General features: G+C 48.0%; 1 protein-coding gene across 3 annotated transcripts in view; it reads right to left on the bottom strand.

The window, feature by feature from the left end:
• MTCL2 (microtubule crosslinking factor 2) overlaps positions 1-18054 on the bottom strand; it is a 68107-nt gene that overhangs the window by 9893 nt on the left and 40160 nt on the right. The window contains exons 6-14 of one of the 3 annotated variants that reach the window (XM_039864255.1): positions 17829-17969; positions 15498-15623; positions 14237-14467; positions 8639-8743; positions 7498-7665; positions 5840-6061; positions 4677-4748; positions 3576-3646; positions 968-2306 (exon numbers count right to left, since the gene is read on the bottom strand). In XM_039864255.1, coding sequence (XP_039720189.1) covers positions 968-2306; positions 3576-3646; positions 4677-4748; positions 5840-6061; positions 7498-7665; positions 8639-8743; positions 14237-14467; positions 15498-15623; positions 17829-17969 — 2475 coding nt within the window. Of the gene's footprint in view, positions 1-967; positions 2307-3575; positions 3647-4676; positions 4749-5809; positions 6062-7497; positions 7666-8638; positions 8744-14236; positions 14468-15497; positions 15624-17828; positions 17970-18054 lie in introns of all 3 variants that reach the window. The other 2 variants (XM_039864254.1, XM_039864256.1) reach the window with 2 other exon arrangements.

Here is an 18054-nt window from a genome sequence, read left to right on the forward strand (position 1 = left end):
CTGTGCTCCTACCTGCAACCCTCACGGAGTGCACTGCACACCATACGATACCACCCCTGGCCACAGCTGACTGAACAGAGGGTACACTGGATTTGAATTGGACCAGTTTCTTTCTTCCAAAAATATGGAATTGGGACAGAGGGATCTGAATCAGTCTCCCTTAGGTGCTTGATATTATAAAACCAGAGCTGGGACAGCCCTCCTGAGCATATATAAATGCAACAGAGATAAAGAGAAGGAAGAAAACAGAGGGAAAAAAGCTCAGGAGAGAGGAGAGGGAGACAGAGAGAAGCTGCTGAGGCCTTTGGGTCCTGGCCCTCAGGTTCTGTAAGCTACTCTGCCATTTCCCTTTCTGGGAAGCTAACTTATATGTATTCTTTTACTAATATGCAAATAATCCCTAATGAAATCTGAAATTGATATCAGGAGTGGGGTGTGCAGTGAAAGAGTCTGAGAGAAAATGGGAGCATTTAGGCATGGAGTCTAGGGGTGGGGGGCAGCGGTGTACTGGTCAATATTTAATAACTAGTTTTCTGGAGCAAGAGGAGAGGCCCTGACTTGTGTCATTTGCCAGTTTTCATGATGTAAATCCTCCCATTGTGGCAGATCTCAAAGCACCAAGGTGATGTCACTCAACACAGAGATGTGCACATTTGGCTTTCTCGACTCACACAAGCTGGCTCCAGCACTGGTGGTGGGAGTGGAGTCAGCACACCCCTTCCCTGTGGGGGATGCTGGCAATTTCTGGTATGTGGTGGCAAAGCAGCTAGTTAAGCCATGCTCACTGGTCTCTTGGTATTCAGACCATGTGTCCTTCCAGGTCTGGAGCCTTCCAACCCCCACCTCAAACTAGCATAAGAACTTTTTGAAACACGTGAACTACCTTCCCTGAGTTGGAAAACCAGAAGAGCTCGGACCTTATAAGCCAACCCACCTCCCAAGAAAAAGGGCAGTCCCACCCGCTTACCTCATTGGTAAGGACCAGGGCTCCGTCTCCGTCTCGGAGGACACCATCCTTCCCCACCTGGGGGAGCACGCAGGGTCTGGCCTCCTCCCCGCTCCCTGACTTGGCTGTCTTCTTGTTCAGGATCCTGGCCATGCCCTCTGGCTGATGGTAGCTGGCCGGGGAGAGGGGCTCGGGCTTCTTGGTGCTCTCTTCCCCCGCCACTGAGGTGGGACTCGGGGCCCGGCCACACACATTGCGGAAGAACTCCTGCACGATGCCGTACTTGGGAGGCTCTGGCTTGGCCCGGGCCTCGGACATGCCCAGTTTCCAGACGGACTCCGTGCTCCCCGAGTGCTCCACCACACTGAAGAGGCTGGAGAGCCCGTCGTTGATGTTCCTCAGTACGGGGCTGTCCCGTGTGGTGGTGGAGCGGGCCCAGGCCGAGCCGTTCTGCTTACCCTGGTGCAGGTTCCACAGGCTGCGGTCCTTGGCGCCGTCCAGCTTGGACACGGACCGCCTCTGGAGCTTTGGCGAGCCGTACTTGGGCGAGCAGCACGGACGCTCGATGCGCGAGTGCACCTTGTCCAGAGAGGAGGAGATCTGCTTGCTGCGCACGGACACGAGCGAGGAACTGCGGGGTGACCAGCTCTTGCTATGGAGGCTGCTGCGGGGCGGGTCAGTCTGCAGGCCCACGCTGACCGTCCGGATGGTCTGAGTGCCCACGCTGGCCAGGCCTACTGTCTGGCTGGACGTGCTCTTCACTTTCCTCTCCAGCGAGCCCGAGCGCATGGCCTGGCGCACACAGTTGGTGATCTCCTTCATGTCGTCGCTCATGTTGCCCGACATCTCCAAGTTGTGCAGGGCTGCTGGGAAGCCGGGCCCCGCTGCCGAGGGGCCACCCGCTGAGCCCCCGTCCAGGCGCTGCCGTGAGAAGTTGCAGAGCCACCGGCCGTAGGAGCTCTCCGCCAGCCCGTTGGCCTCCGCCGACTCTTTGGGCTTGGCGGTAGTGAAGAGGAAGCCGGGCTCGATGATGATCTTGCCTTCCCTATCATGGACCACGGGGACACCCAGGCGCCGGGCCACCGGGGGGCTGTAGTAGACGCGGATGCCCGTCTTGTCTGGAGCCGTGTAGCTCCGCTGCATCTGCCTCCCCGCCGGGTCCTGGCAGGCCAGGGCACCCAGGTCGTTGCAATCCCGTGGCTGTGCCTGGGCATCCTTCTCTGCGTCCACCGGCTGGGAGCCCACAAAGGCAAAGGCAGGGCTGTTGGGCAGCTTCTTGCCCCGGGCGGCTTCTCCAGCAAGGTAAGGGGAACAGTCAAGCAAACTTTCAAACTCAGACATAGAAGAAACAGATTTGGTCCTGGGAAGAGTGGAGGAGGAATAGTGGTGTTAGTGGAAGGTAATAGAGCAGGCACTCTGGTCTTCCTCCCTGGTCCTCGTGCTGCATGAAGGCTGTGACCATGCCTGCCTGGCTCACCTCTGGTGAAGTCTGTCAGCGCCCTGCCCCCATTCCCTCTACACTCACACCTATACACCCAACACCGCACGCTCAGAGCACCTGCTGTTCTCCAGCTGAGGGCTTTTTTTCTGACTTAAGAGCACACTCGGCTTCCACACAGAGGAAGCTGGAAATATAACAGCATTTAGGCCCCTAGACACAGCCCTCAACAAATAACGGGTGGCATTTGGAGGCTGCTTATTCCTCAGGTGAGACAACTCTGAGTTGCACGCTCTGCTCTGGCTCCCAGCAAAACTGAGCTTAGGTTGCCTGTGGAATGATAATATCTCCCTAACTTGCTGCCTTTCCCTTCCCTGTCTCACTTCCAGGTGTTTCCTCAGAATCTTTGAGACATTTCTCAAATCCTTGTCTTTGCTTTTGGGGGAACCCAAACTAAGACTCCACTAAATCTGTAGCATAGACCTGGCACACGGTTGCCCGATGACTGAAAATGCCAGACGTATGTAAATGCATCTTGCATGTCAGACCATTCAGTTCTCCACTAACTCTAGGAGGCAGTTTCTATTATCCCCACCAGACAGAGATGGGATATGAGGCCAAGAGCTAGAAACGACAGAACTAGAATTCAAACCCCACACTTGACTCCACAGCCCACCCTTCTACCCTGGGCCTGTCTGGTTTCTGGCTGCTTCCATGGCTCCTACTGGGTTCTCCTGCCCTCATTCCTTTCACAAGTTTTCTGATTGTGGAGACATGATCCTGAGAGGCCTGGGGGTCTCCCTGGCCATAGCATAGGGCTGGGCCCAGAGGGAGCTGCTCAATAATCCCAGAATAGGAGTCTAGCTTGACTCTCCTAAATCCAGAAACAAGAAGAAAGAATCCCAAGAGGAATTAAACAGTTTCCCAGCTAGGATCTGGCGGGGGCAGGAGGGCAATTTTCCATTCCCAGAGTCAAACAAACAAAAAATCACAGGCAGGAATTCTCACTGCCCGAAACTACCCGGCTCCTCAGTGGCTTGGGTTCTACAGCAACCATATCCCAGAGTTCTCCCAGCTCTGCTGAGGGAACATGGGCATGGGAGAGAAGACAGGCAAAGGGGTGGCACAGGCATAGGGTGGACGGAGCAGGGGGTGGGGTGCAGGGCGGAGCTGGGGAGGGGAGGCCGGCACCTTTTTAAGCCTGTTCCTCCAAGCTCAGCTTCAGAAACAGCCTCCTTGTCATGGATCTTCTCACTGCGTGTCTGTCAAGGAAGAGATGAGAAGGGTCAGTTCTGGCCACCAGCCCCCTCAGGGAAGGTGATAGGAAGTCATTGTGGGAGCTGACCCCACACCCCATGCCTGAGTCTCCTTGTAGAGCAAGAGTGTTGTCAGCAATGATCTGGAATGACCACTGGTCAGTTTCTGGCTCCAGTGCGTCTAACCCCCTCATCCCTCCACCCATGGGTATGTGATCCAGGCTTGGCCAATGGGAGCACTAAGAGAGAACCCCAAGGAAACTGAGTCTGTTTAGAACTTAATCTGAATGTAGTGGCAGCACCCGCTGGCCACTGTTCAGTTGGCAGTAACAGTAGTGACCTGAAGGTTCCTGCTCTGACCTTCTCTCACCCTGGTCCCAGAGCAGGTCCCCTGGGACCTGCACTAGTTTCTGAACCTGCATCACCAGCCCTCTTGAGCTCCTAATAAATCCTCTCCTGCCTCAGTTCCCAAGAATTGGTTTTATGGCTTGCAACACCACTTCCTCAAGCTGTCATGAGGATTACATGGGATGATGCAAAGGGCCTGTCTGTTCACTCTTTGGTCACTCAGTGTGCAGCTATATGGATAACGTGCCCAATTCTTAGGAGCAAACTTTACCCATGTGACCTAAGAGATTGCCACGATCAGGGTTGGCTAAGGCAGAAAATGTGATTCTCATTTTACCAATGAAGCAGCTGGGGCCCAGAGGGGGAGAATGACTTGCCCAAGATCACATGGCTATTTAGAGGCCCTGCTCTTCAGAAAGGCACATCTGAAACTAAGAGAAGGCAAGTGGCCTGGCCAAGAATACACAGACACCCAGCCTTTCTTCCAGGTCTGGAAGGATGGAGCTGGCAGAGGATCCTTCACAAGTACCCAACCATAGGCTGGAACCATGAGGGTAGAGACCCCAGGTGCAAGGGCATGACCTGTGGGACAGGGTTAGCATCTTCTTTGTCAGGTCTCCCACAAGTGAGGGACTTTCTGGTATAGCCTGGAGCCAAGAGAACAAGGGCGGCCTGCTACTCCACTCACCTCTTTCCAGCTGTTGTCCTGCTTTTCCAGGTCTGAGTGCTTCAGGACCCAGGGGTCAGCAGCCTTCTGCAGCTGGGTAAGGGTAAAGAGGGCAGTCGGTGGTGGGCAAAGTTGGTGAGCAGAGCCACTCCCCAGGCTCCTCTCTGCAGCCTGGAGGACCCAGATCATGGGCTAGGAGCCACCTTCCCAGTGGCAGCAGCTCTGACCACCGACAAGGTGGATCTCAGAAATCATCATGAAAGCAACCATTTACAGGCACCCTTATAGGTGACATTGTGTCCAACATTATATATGCTATAATGTAGTTGTTACTACTGTTAATTCATGCTCCATTTCCTGGAACAGCTAGATCAGCTCGACAGCAGCTAAATCACGTCTGAATGGTGTCTCCATACTAGGAATGCAAAACAGCAGTTAAACTGAATGAGACTGGCCTCTACAGTCTGTCATGAACAGCTCTCCATGAAAGAGATAAAGTGTAAACAAAATATACATTATAATTCAATTAATGATTAACACAAATTCTGTGAATATAAACTTAGAAAGGGAGAGAGTGAGTTGGAGTATGTTTTTGCAATATTTGGGTCTTTTATAAAAATGAAGCCCTTATTTATGTAATTAAAATAAAAAGTAAAACAACGGAAAAAGCCAGAATAAAGAGGGGCACAGAGCAGCTTGATAAGCTGGGTGCGTGATGTGAACTGTGGTGGGTGTAACGGTCAATGATTGTTTTTCCTATCCAGCCTCTTTGGGTCTGAGGACTCCAATTTTCCCATAGGGGCCCTTTCTTGGTTCTTCCCTCTTGGTTCCTGGATTTTGGCAGGCTCCAGGGGTGGGCACATGACTCACACCAATCAGAGCCTTGTGGAAAAGGAAATTCTTTCCACCGCAATCGCTCAGCTGTGAGGATATGAGCACAAAACTAACAGTGGCCATATTTGAGGACAGCTTGCCTAAGAATAAAATGCAGAGGAAAGCAAGTCTGAGAGAATGGCAGAGAAAAAGACCTAGTCCTTACTGCATTCTCTGAGCACCTGGATCCAGCTATACCTGAAGGAGATCCTACCCCAGGCCTTTTCCTACAGTGACTCCCCCTTGTGGCTTGAGCCAGCTTGGGCTGGGACAGGCCTCACCTGGCTCAGGCGGTTCTGCAGCTCCTTTACCTGCTGCTCCACCTGCTGCTTCTCACCCTGAAGCCGTTCCACCAGCTGCAGCTTCTCCTGGCTCCAGTTGCGCTCGCTGATCTGCAGCTGCCGTGTCAGCTCCATAACGGCACTGTAGGACTCAGCCAGGAGGTGCTGCTGCTCCTCCCGCTCCCTCTGCAGGGCTGCCTTCCAGTCTGGCCCTGCCCGCTCCCCAGTGCTCTTTCCAGCCTTCAGCTCTATCTGCAGAAGGAAAAGCAAACGGCGCTAGCACCAGGAAGCCCCTCCTCTCTGCCCTCCTGCTCTCCAGGGGGCAGGGGAAGAGGGCTCCGCTCACAGAAGCCTTCGCTGACTTGCCCACTCAGAAGTAACCCCTCCTCCCAATCAAGGCTAAGGGCTTTTCAGGCACTATCTCAGTCTCCTCATGCAAACTTGGCAAGATAACTGCCATTTTCAATATTTTACACAGGAAGAAGAGGTTCAAAGAGGTAGGGTATTTATCCCAGGTCACACAGCTACAAAATGGCAGAGGTCCCTAGTTTATTGCTTCTCATGATACTGTACTAACTCTTACCAGCAGTATAGGTTTACGGTTAGTGGGGGACATATTCACAGTCAGGTAATGAATGTGTTCAGGAATCACTCCAGCATAATGGCTTTCTCAGTCCCAAACTGCAGGAGGTAAACATGCAGCCTCTAGAATCAATGCACCCCACATCTCACAGGCTGTGGGCTGGGATCTTAACCCTCATGGGGCCATTCAGGTTCCCAGTGAGAGAACGTGCAGATGAGGCAGGAGCTGCAGGGAGGGTTAGGAGAGAATGGTGGCACCGGGAAGAAGGTGAGATCATGGTCATGGGGAGACAGGAGGGGAAAAGGTTTGGGGAGTGAGGGTCAGGTCTGCCACTTACTAGCTGGGTGACCTTGGGAAAGAAACTTAACTCCTCTATGCCTGTTTTGTTACTTGTCCAGCAGAGGTAATGAGTGTACCCACCTCCAAGGGGCTCATGACGCTCAGGAAGGCAGCCTGCAGTAGTGGCAGGCAGGAGGAAGCTAGACCCTGCAGGGTTGTGGCAGGGGATGAGGGTAGTCAGGCATTCTCCCTGTGTGGGAAGAAGCCCACACTTTCACTGAAAAGACTAGAATGGGGCAGCAACTTGCCTCCAGGTACACAAAAGAGACCAAATCCCCAGAGCTCCTGGTTAAGGCTCCTTCGGTCATGCTGGGTTGTAGGGAGAGAAGTTACTCAGTTTGAGTGGAGGGAACAAAACAGAGCCAGGTAGCAGCAGGTGAAGGGGATCCTTACAAGGAGGAATGAGGACAGTAGGCAGCTGGAGTTTGGGCATGTGTGTGAAGGACATCACCAGGTACAGATAGGCATTTAAGCATTCTGGCCTGAGTTGTTAACACATGGTGCAACAGAGGTGCCTCTGAAGCTTCCATGCCCTTTTATCAATTGCTCACCTTCCTTCCCTAGCTCCAAGACTCCTGGTCCCCACTGTTTCTGGTACTCTTGCTGTGTGACTCTAGGAAAGTCTCTCACCTTCTCTGGGTCACAAGGTGAGGTGATGAGAGTTCCTATGCTTATAAGAGAATAGTTTGGACATCCTGCTCCCAAATCCAACAGCTGAGGGCTTGGCTGAGAGAGGGGAGATGTCTCTGACAGGTAGGAGACTCACCTGGGCAGTATGGCTCTTGAGCTCTGCCCGCTCTGTCTCCCAGGTGGCCTTGGCTTTGGCAAACTGCTGCTGAAGCTCAGTCAGACCACGGTGCTCATTGCGAAGCAGCCAGCACAGCTCCTTCAGTGTCACCTTCATGTCAGCCAATGTCTTGATGTACTCGTTGGGCTGCAGATGGGGGCAAGGCCTGGGTCAAGAGTTTTCAGAGGGGCAGGGAGGGGAGCCTGGGCTGGTGGCATTCACCCAGAGTCCAGCCTAGGACTCTACCAGGCCTCGGGCAGGTCCCACAACTTCTCTGGGTCATCTCACATGAAGTCTCAGCCCTGAGTTTTCTGAGCTGAGTCATCTCAGCCCTGGCCATCTCCTAGGCCAAATTTGTCCTAGCCTCACAGAAACAAAAATCCCTTTAGTTACAGCAGTAATTACTCGGCCTAAATCTAGGCTGGGCCCTGACTTCTTCAAGGCCCTGAAGCGTCTAGGCCCTGAATCCTTATCCTGGCTCAGGACCTGCTTCTGACCCACTGTGGGCCAGATAAGGAGTCCAAACCATGGAGCCTCCCTGACTGCTTGAATGGGTCCCCATCTTCCTTGGCCCATGATCTGTTTCCCACCTGTACCCAAGCTCATTGTTCATGCCCCCAGGAGCCTGGTCCCATTGCTTTCTCTCTCCCATGGCTTGATTTGAGGGTTCCTGACCCCAGACACCTCTTAATGACCCTTGCCTGATGTCTTTACCCTGACTATGTACAACCCAAGCTGCAGCCAATCCTTGCCATACCTCTGCACACATAGTTCTCTTGGTCCAGAATGGCTTTTCCCCCTTTCTCTATCAGGCAAACTCCTATTCATCCTTCAAAACCCACCACCTATGACAGCTTCTCTGTGATACTGTCTACTGCACTCCAAACAGAACTAACTGCTCTCTTGCCTGTGACCCCACAGTCTATCATTTGGCTCTCTGTCACTGCCTTGGGATGACTTATGTACCCCACAGCACTGATCACCTGGGGCCAGTGACCAGGCAATAACTCTCTGCAGCTCCAGTACCCAGTGTAAGATGGGTCAGAGAAGGTGGCAGGAATTGATCACTAAATAGATAAAGGAACAAATGGACAGGACAGGGAATAGGCAGAGAACAAACCGTGTTTTGGGTCCAGCTGTCCCCCGAGCAGGTCTTGTTATCAGAATGCTGGGCATTTAATTCCTCTTCCTCCATTAGCAGGTACAGCTCCTTCATGCTATTTACCTATTTTTTAAAAAATCACACTCAACAGGGCATGGGAGGGCATCGTGCCTGGGGGTCTGACCCTCAGGGGTAGGGGATTCAGGCCAGGGTGACTACACAGCCAGGCAGGAAGAAAGAATGGGGTTTATCGTGCAGAATGGACCAAAGGCACCCAGCTTGGCATTGATTTCCCACTTTTTAACTTTGACCCCTGGGCACCATCTGGGCTGAGGAGCACAATTGGAGAGTCAGGCCCTTCTCTCCTCCCACCATCTCCTCTGCCCCAAGGACCATGAGACGTCCCTGAGAGCTACTCAGAAATGACCATGTTGTTTGTCCAAGTCAAGGCAGGCACTGTGACTGGAATAAAAGGGCCACAGGCGCTCCCATCATTATTCGAAAGGAACCGAAGGTTTAGATAGACAAAGGGAAATTTTCTGGGAGGCAGGTTTGTTGCTGATGGAATCTGGGTACGGGTCCCAGGCCAGCCAAGGAGACCCAGGTACGAGTTCAGGATGGGAATGAAGCAGAAGGAAGCCATCTTCTGACTTGGGCCTACATTCATCATTCACTCAACAAATATTTATTGAACACCTACTGTGCGCCAGGCCCTGTGTTCAGAGCTGGGGATACATCAGTGAGCAAGACAGACAAAAAACCCTAACCCCCTTTAGCTTCCATTCCAAAAGCAAAAAAATAAACAAGTATGTGTTTGAAATGTATGAAGTGTCAATAAGTATAATAAAGTGTCAATAATAATAGGTGCTACGGAGAAAAAGAGAGCAGGAAAAGGAGCGAGGAGGTGCTGCACGTGGGTGATCAAGGAAGGTCTGAGAGAGAAGGTGATATTTGGGCAAAGTTCTGAAGGAGGTAAGAGAATAAGCCATGGTCATAACAGCAGGTTTAGAATTCCAGGAAAAGGACAGCCAAATGCAACAGCCCTGAGGTGGGAACGTGTCTGTTTGAGGAAAAGAAGTATGAGGAACAAGGCTGGTTGACCAGGCCATTATAAGGGATTTGGCTTCTACTATGGGTGAAATGGGAGCCAGGGGAGGGCTGTGAGCCGAGGAGGGACACTGGCCTGACTTTCAGTTTCATAACGTCCCTCTAGCTGCTATGTTGAGATTCATAATAGGGCAGCAACAGAGCCCCATATCGCACAACTCTAGGGGTACCATCCACACTGTGTACATGCTGCCTGGTACCTCCTGTTTAAATACAAGATGCTTGGGGGAAGGGTGCAAGGGCAGAGGTGGGGAGACCAGTTAGGCTACGGTGACGGGATGGCAGCTCAGATTGTAGGGGGCAGTGTGGCTGGGTCAGATTCTGTAGATTCTAGGTATATTCGGAATGTGTAGGTAAGGGTATTTAAGCCATGAGCCCAAATGAGCTCCCCAAGGGAGTAAGTGCAGGTAAAGCCCTGAGGTCTGAGCCTTGGTGACTCTGACCTCCAGAAATCAGGTGAGGGAGAAATGGAAGGTTTGGCCAAAGGGACTGAGAAGGAACAACCAGTAAAGTAGAAGAAAAACCAAAAAAGCATCCAAGGAACCAAACGAATAAGGTTTTTCAGGTTCAGGCAGGCACTGAGGCTGGGAAGTACGTGGAGGGAGCAAGACCTGTGTGAATAAACACCCTGATTCTGTTCCTGGTCACGTGTATCTAAACATACAGTTGTCTGACTATCTATATACACAGGTGCACGATTCTTCTCTGAAATCCTTGGGGCCAGGTGTGTTTGGAATTCAGAATTAATCAGGATTAAGAAAGATAATATGGTACCTACACTATGTATCATATAACAGCCTCGACAAAGTCTGGCTTAACATCCTGTGCTCAAGGACACCAATATTTCTCCTGAAAACATATGAATATTAACACGAAATGGAATAAATAAAGGTTTTGCTGCCAAATGAATGTCGGGCCATCTTTTTTCAACTGAGTTAGACACAGAGAAACATAGTTCTCAGAGCTCCTCTTTCAGAATTGAGGACAAAGAATCGAAGATCTTTATCTGTAGTAGAATGGGGATAATAATTGTCTCCATATCAGAGGGTATTTGTAAAAGTGAAATGCAATAATCCACTTAAAGCATTTAATACCGTGTCTAGAACACTATGAATACCCAACATCTGAGGGTTATCATCCATATACATAGCTTTAATTTTGTATGTGTGGATATGTATATTCTTCAAAACTATGAAAGTATATCAAGTTTATTATTTACATAGTTATATGTATTTAATATGTATTTATATGTATTACATACACATATGCTTTTGTCATATTATATACATATGTGTATTGTACATGTATGTGGTTATGTTTATATCTTATGTCTCTTTCAGTAAATATGTATATTTCTATTAATTATAGGCATCTATATTTCATTTTCTATGCTTACACGTTTTTGTAAAGTAAGTTACTTCTTTGTTATTTCTGTTACTTCTGTTACTTCAATACATGAAAATGGCTGGAAAGATTTTCACTAAATTTGGCAAGTTTGCCTGAGAAAAACTAACTTAAAATATAGGCTATGTGGCCTGTAGGCAATTCACTTTGGAGGGTATGGGGAAGTATCTTCCCTAGCAGCCAAAACTGGACTTTAGCTACAGACAACAGTATCGTGGTTTCCCCAAAAATGTAAAAAACAGTAGAACTAGCATGATCCAACAATCCCACTTCTGGGTGTATATACAAAAGAAATGAAATCTGGATCTCAAAGAGATATCTGTACTCCATCACATTCATTGAAGCAATATCCACAGTAGCCAAGATATGGAAACAGTGTAAGTGTCTGTTGATGAATGAATGAATAAAGAAAATATGGTATATACACACAATGGAATATTATTCACTCCATTCTGCCATTTTTAACAGCATGGATGGACCCGAAGGATATCGTGCTGAGTGAAATAAGCCAGACAAAGACAAAAACAACAAGATCACACTCAAATGTGGAATCTTAAAAAAGCTGAACTCTTACAAGCAGTGAGTAGAACAGTGGTTGCCAAGGGCAGAGGGAAGGGGGAAATGGGGAGATGTTGGTCAAAGGGTACACAGTTTCGGTTGTGCAGGATGAATAAGTTCTGGAGCTCTAATGTCCAACATGGTGACCGCAGTTAATGGTATTGTATTGTACACTTGAAATTTGCTAGGAGTAGATCTTAAGTGTTCTCACCACAAGAAGGAGGAAAAAAAGAAGGAAGGAAGGAAGGAAGGAAGGAAGGAAGGAAGGAAGGAAGGAAGGAAGGAAGGAAGGAAGGAAGGAAGGAAAGAAAGTGGTAACTATGTGAGGTGATGGATATGTTAATTACCTAGATGGAAGTGATCATTTCACAATGTATACATATATCAAAACGCCAAGTTTACACCTTAAATATATACAACTCCTGCATGTCAATTACAACTCACTAAAGCTGAAAAAATAGTATGGTTTATCCATACCATGGAATAGGATCCTTAAAAAGGAAGGATATTCTGCAATATGCTACAACATGGATGAACCCTGAATACATTATGCTAACTGAAATAAGTTAGTCACAAAAGGACAAATACTGTATGATTCCACTCATATGTGGTACTTAGAGTAGACAAAATCATAGGAATAGAAAGCACAATGGTGTTTGCCAGGGGAGGGGGGAGGGGGGAATGGGGAGTTAGTGTTTAATGGGTACAGAGCTTCAGTTCCGCAACATGAAAAAGTTCTGGAGGTAGATAGTGTGACAGTTACACAACAATGTGAATGTACTTAATGTCACTGAATTATATACTTAAAAATAGTTAAAATGGTAACATTTCTGTTATGTATATTTTACTACAATTAAAAAAATAAAAATTTAAAAATTCATTAAAAAAAATAAAACGACTAGGCTTCATCCAGAGGCCTGTGTTGAACTTCCAAACAGGAGAGAAGGCCCTAAATTTTCAAATGCCATGGAAGAGAAAGCAGACAGTGACTTCAAATAGGAGGCCCAGATGTCATAAAGGGTGATGCTCAATGGGCGGCCGTGCCAGGCTTTCGAGCTGATTTTCATAGGGGTATCTCTGTGTCAGATACTCTAGGGTGAGGGCAGCAGGAAACAGGTCCATTTGATGATGGTCAGTGACTCTCTCAAGAGGCCCTTTGGGAGGAGGTAGGTGCCTGGGAGAACTATGAGCCCCTTTGGGGGTAAGGGTGGGAACCCTTGCTACAAGTCAGGTCTAACCATCATCCCCTTCTTCTGGGGCATTGGGACTACTCTGGGTGTCCCCTAACAGGGATACATGAGGACTTGGGAAGTACCACGGGGCCCCACTGGCTCTGAAAAGAGTAGCTTAAGCCAAAGGAGGTCAAACATGGGCTAGACCGGAAGTATCTATACTCAAAAGGCCAAGGTGAGTGGTTCCAATTCAGGTGGGTGTGACTAAGGTATAACATCCTTATATGCCCCCTTCTAGCAATGTTAACACACTGATGATGACAGGAGGCAGGGGCTTTGAGGAACAATGGGTCCTGTATAGGCTGAGGGACGAATGAGTCATGTGAGCTCTCCCAGGCTTCATACATTCCCAAAGCTCCACTCCTCACGTTTCCTGCCACAGACAAATACTACCTGTACTATCATTAATGTTTTTATGTTAACCTACTCTTTCTAGTTAAATAAATATATCTAAAAAAGGAAGTTGATATTATTACTAAGAATGGAAAGCCAATACTTACTGCTATATATCAAAGGTAACATTAAAAATGAAATAGGTATATTCATAAATCAAAAATAAACAACAAAAATGCAATAAAAAAGAATGAACTACTACATGCAAAACAGATGAATCTCAAAAATTATATTGAGCAAAAGAAGGCAGACACAAAAGACTACATGCACTTATGTGAACTTCTAGAACAGGCAAAATTAATTGATCGTGTAAGAAATCAGAATACTACTGACTGCTGGAGTGGCCACCTTGACTGGGGCACGAGGGAGCCTTCTGGGGCACTGGAAATGTGTTCTCTTGTGATCTAGGTGGGTATACAAATGTACACTATAAACTTCATCAAGTGTATGTACACTTAAGATGTGTGTATTTTATGTAATTTATACCTTAAAAGAGTAAAAAACATTAATATATAGTATATTTGAATATAAAACAGTAACAAAACTAGATCATTAAGTTCACCTAGATACTGTTGCCTGCTGAAGACGCTCATGTTTGTGAAAAGGGAAACGTGCAAGTATTAGAGAGGCGTTAAAGACCTACCAGCCCCCAGAGAGACTTCCCCTGGTGAGGCCAGGACCGAGTCTGTCTTCTTTACCATGGTATCCCCAGCAGGAGCCATAGTGCCCAAAAAGGACCTGGTTCTCACAAACAGATGCTGCATAAGTGAATGAACGCAGAGATGGAAAGCTGCAGGCTGATGGCTTATATGTGAGCCTTAGGGCTGTGCTGATGCCAACTGGGTGTCCCCCTGGTCCCCGCTAATGCAACTCCCCATCCCCTCACCCCCCCAATCCCCGCCCCAGTCCCAGGGAACCATACCTCAAGGAAGTCATCGCCCTCATTGGGCAAAACCTTGCCCTGCCGCCAACGCTTGAGGAACCACCTCAGCTTCATGAATAACAGCAGGAAGTTGTGCTTGAACTGCTGGGATTCCTGCACCATCATGTTCTTCTCCTGGCTCCAGAATTTCTGCTCCAGCCTTCGCTGGAGGCTAAGACTCTGCAGCTCAAACTCCCGCCTCAGGAGCGCCCTCTGCTGGTCTTCCTTCAGCTACGAGGCGGACAGGAGCGTGAGCAACCCCAGCTGTCTTTCCGTGCACCACCCCACCGCACCCCATTCCAGGCTTCCGACAAGGGCAGAGAGGAAAATCTGGATGGTGCTTGTTGGTGATCCCTGCCAGGGATTCCACCACAAGCAGCTCATTCTGTTGAGATAAACACTGCCCTCTGCTACTCCAGGGAACAGAAACTCATAAAAGCAGCAGCATAGTTACTGAATCAGTGAAGACAGCTGGGATTTGAACCCAGTTCTGCCTGATTATTAGAAACCATGACATCATATAATAAGCATGTACTGGGTGCCAATGATTCACATGAACTTCTCACATTTAATGAGGAACCTGGGAGGGCGAGCAGTGAAGGCAGGGAGGGGTGACCCACGAGAGAGCAAAGGGCATGCTGGGAGTGAGGAAGGCTGAGAACATGTAGTACTCTAGGAAGCAATGCTGTGTCATGGTCAAGAAGGAGCCAGACCTGAATTAGAATCCCAGCCCCACCTCGACTGGATGTGCAACTCTGGGCAAAGCACTACAGCTCTCTGGGCATCAATTTCCCCATCTGTAAAATGGGGACATCTCATAGGGAAAGATATGAGGATTAAAGGACAGACATAACGTGTGGAAAGTATGGTGCACAGGCCTGACATACAGAAAGGGCTTAAAAAATACTTCCTATTAGCGAGACTACCAGCTTGATTACCAGGCAGACCTATGGCCTTTTGGCTACATGTTTTTCAGCTCTGGTGGAGGTAGTATTTCATAGATGGGAAATTGAGGCCCAGAGAGGAAATGGGATTGGCCAGAAGTCACATAGGCAGTCAACGACAAGCTCAGGATTCCCCCTGCCTGCCTAGCACAATAATGCATCATCTCATGAGCAGTAACACCTCACAACCACAAGTGCAGCACAGGGCAGGAAGACTCGGGTTTCTCCTGCCGCTCTTGCCGTCTGAAGATCCCTGGACCTCTGTTCAGGGAAGAGAGGTTGGAGTAGGTATAGGGAGGGCACTGGGCACCACGCACCTGGACCATTTTCTGGTTGAAGCTGTCGGCCTCTTCCTTCCGTAGCTGCCGCTCCTGCGACAGCTGTTCTTGCAAGCCCCGGAGGCTGTCATGGGCCTCAGCCAGCACCAGCTGCAGCTCCTTGATCTGGGTAGGGATGAGGGGCACAGATAAAGAGGACAGAAGCTATGGTCAAAGGACGAGAGTGGTAGGGAAGCAGAAGTCAGACCCAAGGTGTCCTTCAAATACATATCAGGCACAATGGCTGTCCCTACCGCAGCGAGTTGTGACGATGATTAAATAAAACAGTGCACATCAAACCTAGCTATTATAATTTTAATTTGATAATTTCTCTCTTTGAAATTTATCTGAAGAAAATAATATACTGTGGAAATTAAATTTGATTCTCAGAGATGTTCATTGCCTCATTGTTTATAATTGCAAAAATTTATAAACAACTTAGATAATAATGATGGAGGTCTATATGTTTAATGGGTCTACACATATGTAAAAATCCATTCAACCATACACTTAAGGACAGTGTCCTTTATTGTATGTATGTTATACTTCAATAAAAAGTTTAAAATATGTACATATCTCAATGGAAAAATGTGAAGGTCATAGGTACACACATACTAAATGTGAATTATGTGATAATCTTGTGATCTTGACTTTCTTCTTCATATCTTTATGCAATGCTGCTTAGGGATTTTGTTGAAGTTATTTGTTGTTTAATGACTACGTAATAAAATCTTAAGAAAAAGACAACAAAACTCTATTTTTCAAGGGAAATTGTGTTAAAAGCTATCTGTAGCTAAATAGGCAAAACTAATCTACTGTGTTAGAAGTCAGGATGGCGCTAGTTTATTCATCTGCTTGCTGATTACACAGGAGTGTACTATTTGTGAAAATTATCTGAGCTGTACACTTACTTACAAGTGCTTTTCTGTATGTATGTTATACTTCAATTTAAAAAGTTTTAAGGTATTTCTAGGAACAGATAGAAATTTTGATGCTGTCATGTTAACCAGAAAGATAAAAAAGGAAATGTCAACTCTAACTCTTAACATAAAACTTTCCCAGGCATGGCAAGATGTCCCTCTATGAGGGAAAAAATGAAACAAAACCATTTATTATCTGGCCAATAATGTGGAAATTTGGCAGGGGAAGGTACTCTGACTTGAGATGTATCTTATATGCCCGTTTTGCAGGGTTAGATCTGCCATCTCTGGTGTTCTCCTTGAACTCAGTACCTGACATGGTGCCTAGAAAACTGTAACTGCTCAATAAAGAGTGGTTGAGTGAAACGATAATTGAATGCATACAGGAAATTATTTTCTCTGCAGGTGAGCTGGCCTATTTCCTTTTCTCAGAAAATTAGAACTATGTATCTCGTAGTTTTCCCCGCTTTTGCTTTGGCTGCTAGGAAACTAAGACCACGCAGAGAGTGTGATCCATTAGCTTTACAGGAGTTACTCCCCCTGCACAGTAGCAGACCAGCCTGCCTGGGACCACAAAGTTGCCTTCCTAGAGATGCTCAAAAGAAAAGGGTGCTCAGGCTGGGGCACACTCAGGGCTCTCCATGATTCAGAAATCTCAGGGAGCCCCAACTAGTCCATAGGAGCCTTTTTCCTGCTTCAGGTTCATTATGCAGTGCCACGGGGAGGCTCAGTAGGCCTGGGAGGGGCTCAGAACTACCCAGAATTCCCCGAGGACCAGAGAATCCTAACAATTCCACAGCCACCACTGACTCCAATCCTCCCAAGTTACAGATGGAGAAGCTGCAGTTAGAGTGAGAATGTGCCTAAGGCCACACAGCCATACTGGTGGGTCCTCTGAGGCCCAGTGATGTGTCATCATTCTCTTCATCCTCATCCAACATGGACCAGGCACAAACTAAGGCTTTTCATGTATTTAATCCTTTCGACAACCCTATGAGAGATCACTTTTATTTTAAAGGTGAAAAACTGAGAGGTAAAGAGAGGTAAAGTGACTTATAGCCAGTATATAGTGAACCCATGATTTAAACCCAGTCGTCCTGCTGCCTTCCTGCTATATAAATTAATGGCTCCATTAAATGATATAAATTACTGAATTCCCAGTGAAATTTAATATAGGAAAAAAATCAATTTTTTCAAAACAGTTTATAAGCATCCTTTTATTGAGCCAGGAAAACAGCTTAGATTTCCTTGTTTTCCTTTTTGTCCTGGCTTCCAGGAAGCTTGAAGCCAAATGCAATACTCAAAACCCATATCATCACCAGCTAAGATTCCCCATGGATCACTCAGCTTTGGGGAAGTCCCAGCCACTGTCCTCCTACCCACCCCCCTGCTTACTTAGGCCTAGGCCCACCTCAGAGGCGTAGGAATCATTGTCTTCAGCTCGGTAAGGCCTGAAGCTCCGGCTGGGGTCAGGCTTGGAATCCAAGTCACCAGTACGGAAGGCCTCTCGTATCCTGGGCTCCCATTCCGGCAGGTCCCTGAAGTCAGGTGGCTGTACCCAGAGGCACAGGCAGAAAAGACCAAAGGTAACCATGGGGAGGGGCCTGATGGGTGCCAGAAACAGCCCCATCCCAGGC

Source organism: Pteropus medius, unplaced genomic scaffold (assembly GCF_902729225.1).
Source record: "Pteropus medius unplaced genomic scaffold, Ma_sr-lr_union100, whole genome shotgun sequence".
Classification (NCBI taxonomy): domain Eukaryota; kingdom Metazoa; phylum Chordata; class Mammalia; order Chiroptera; family Pteropodidae; genus Pteropus; species Pteropus medius.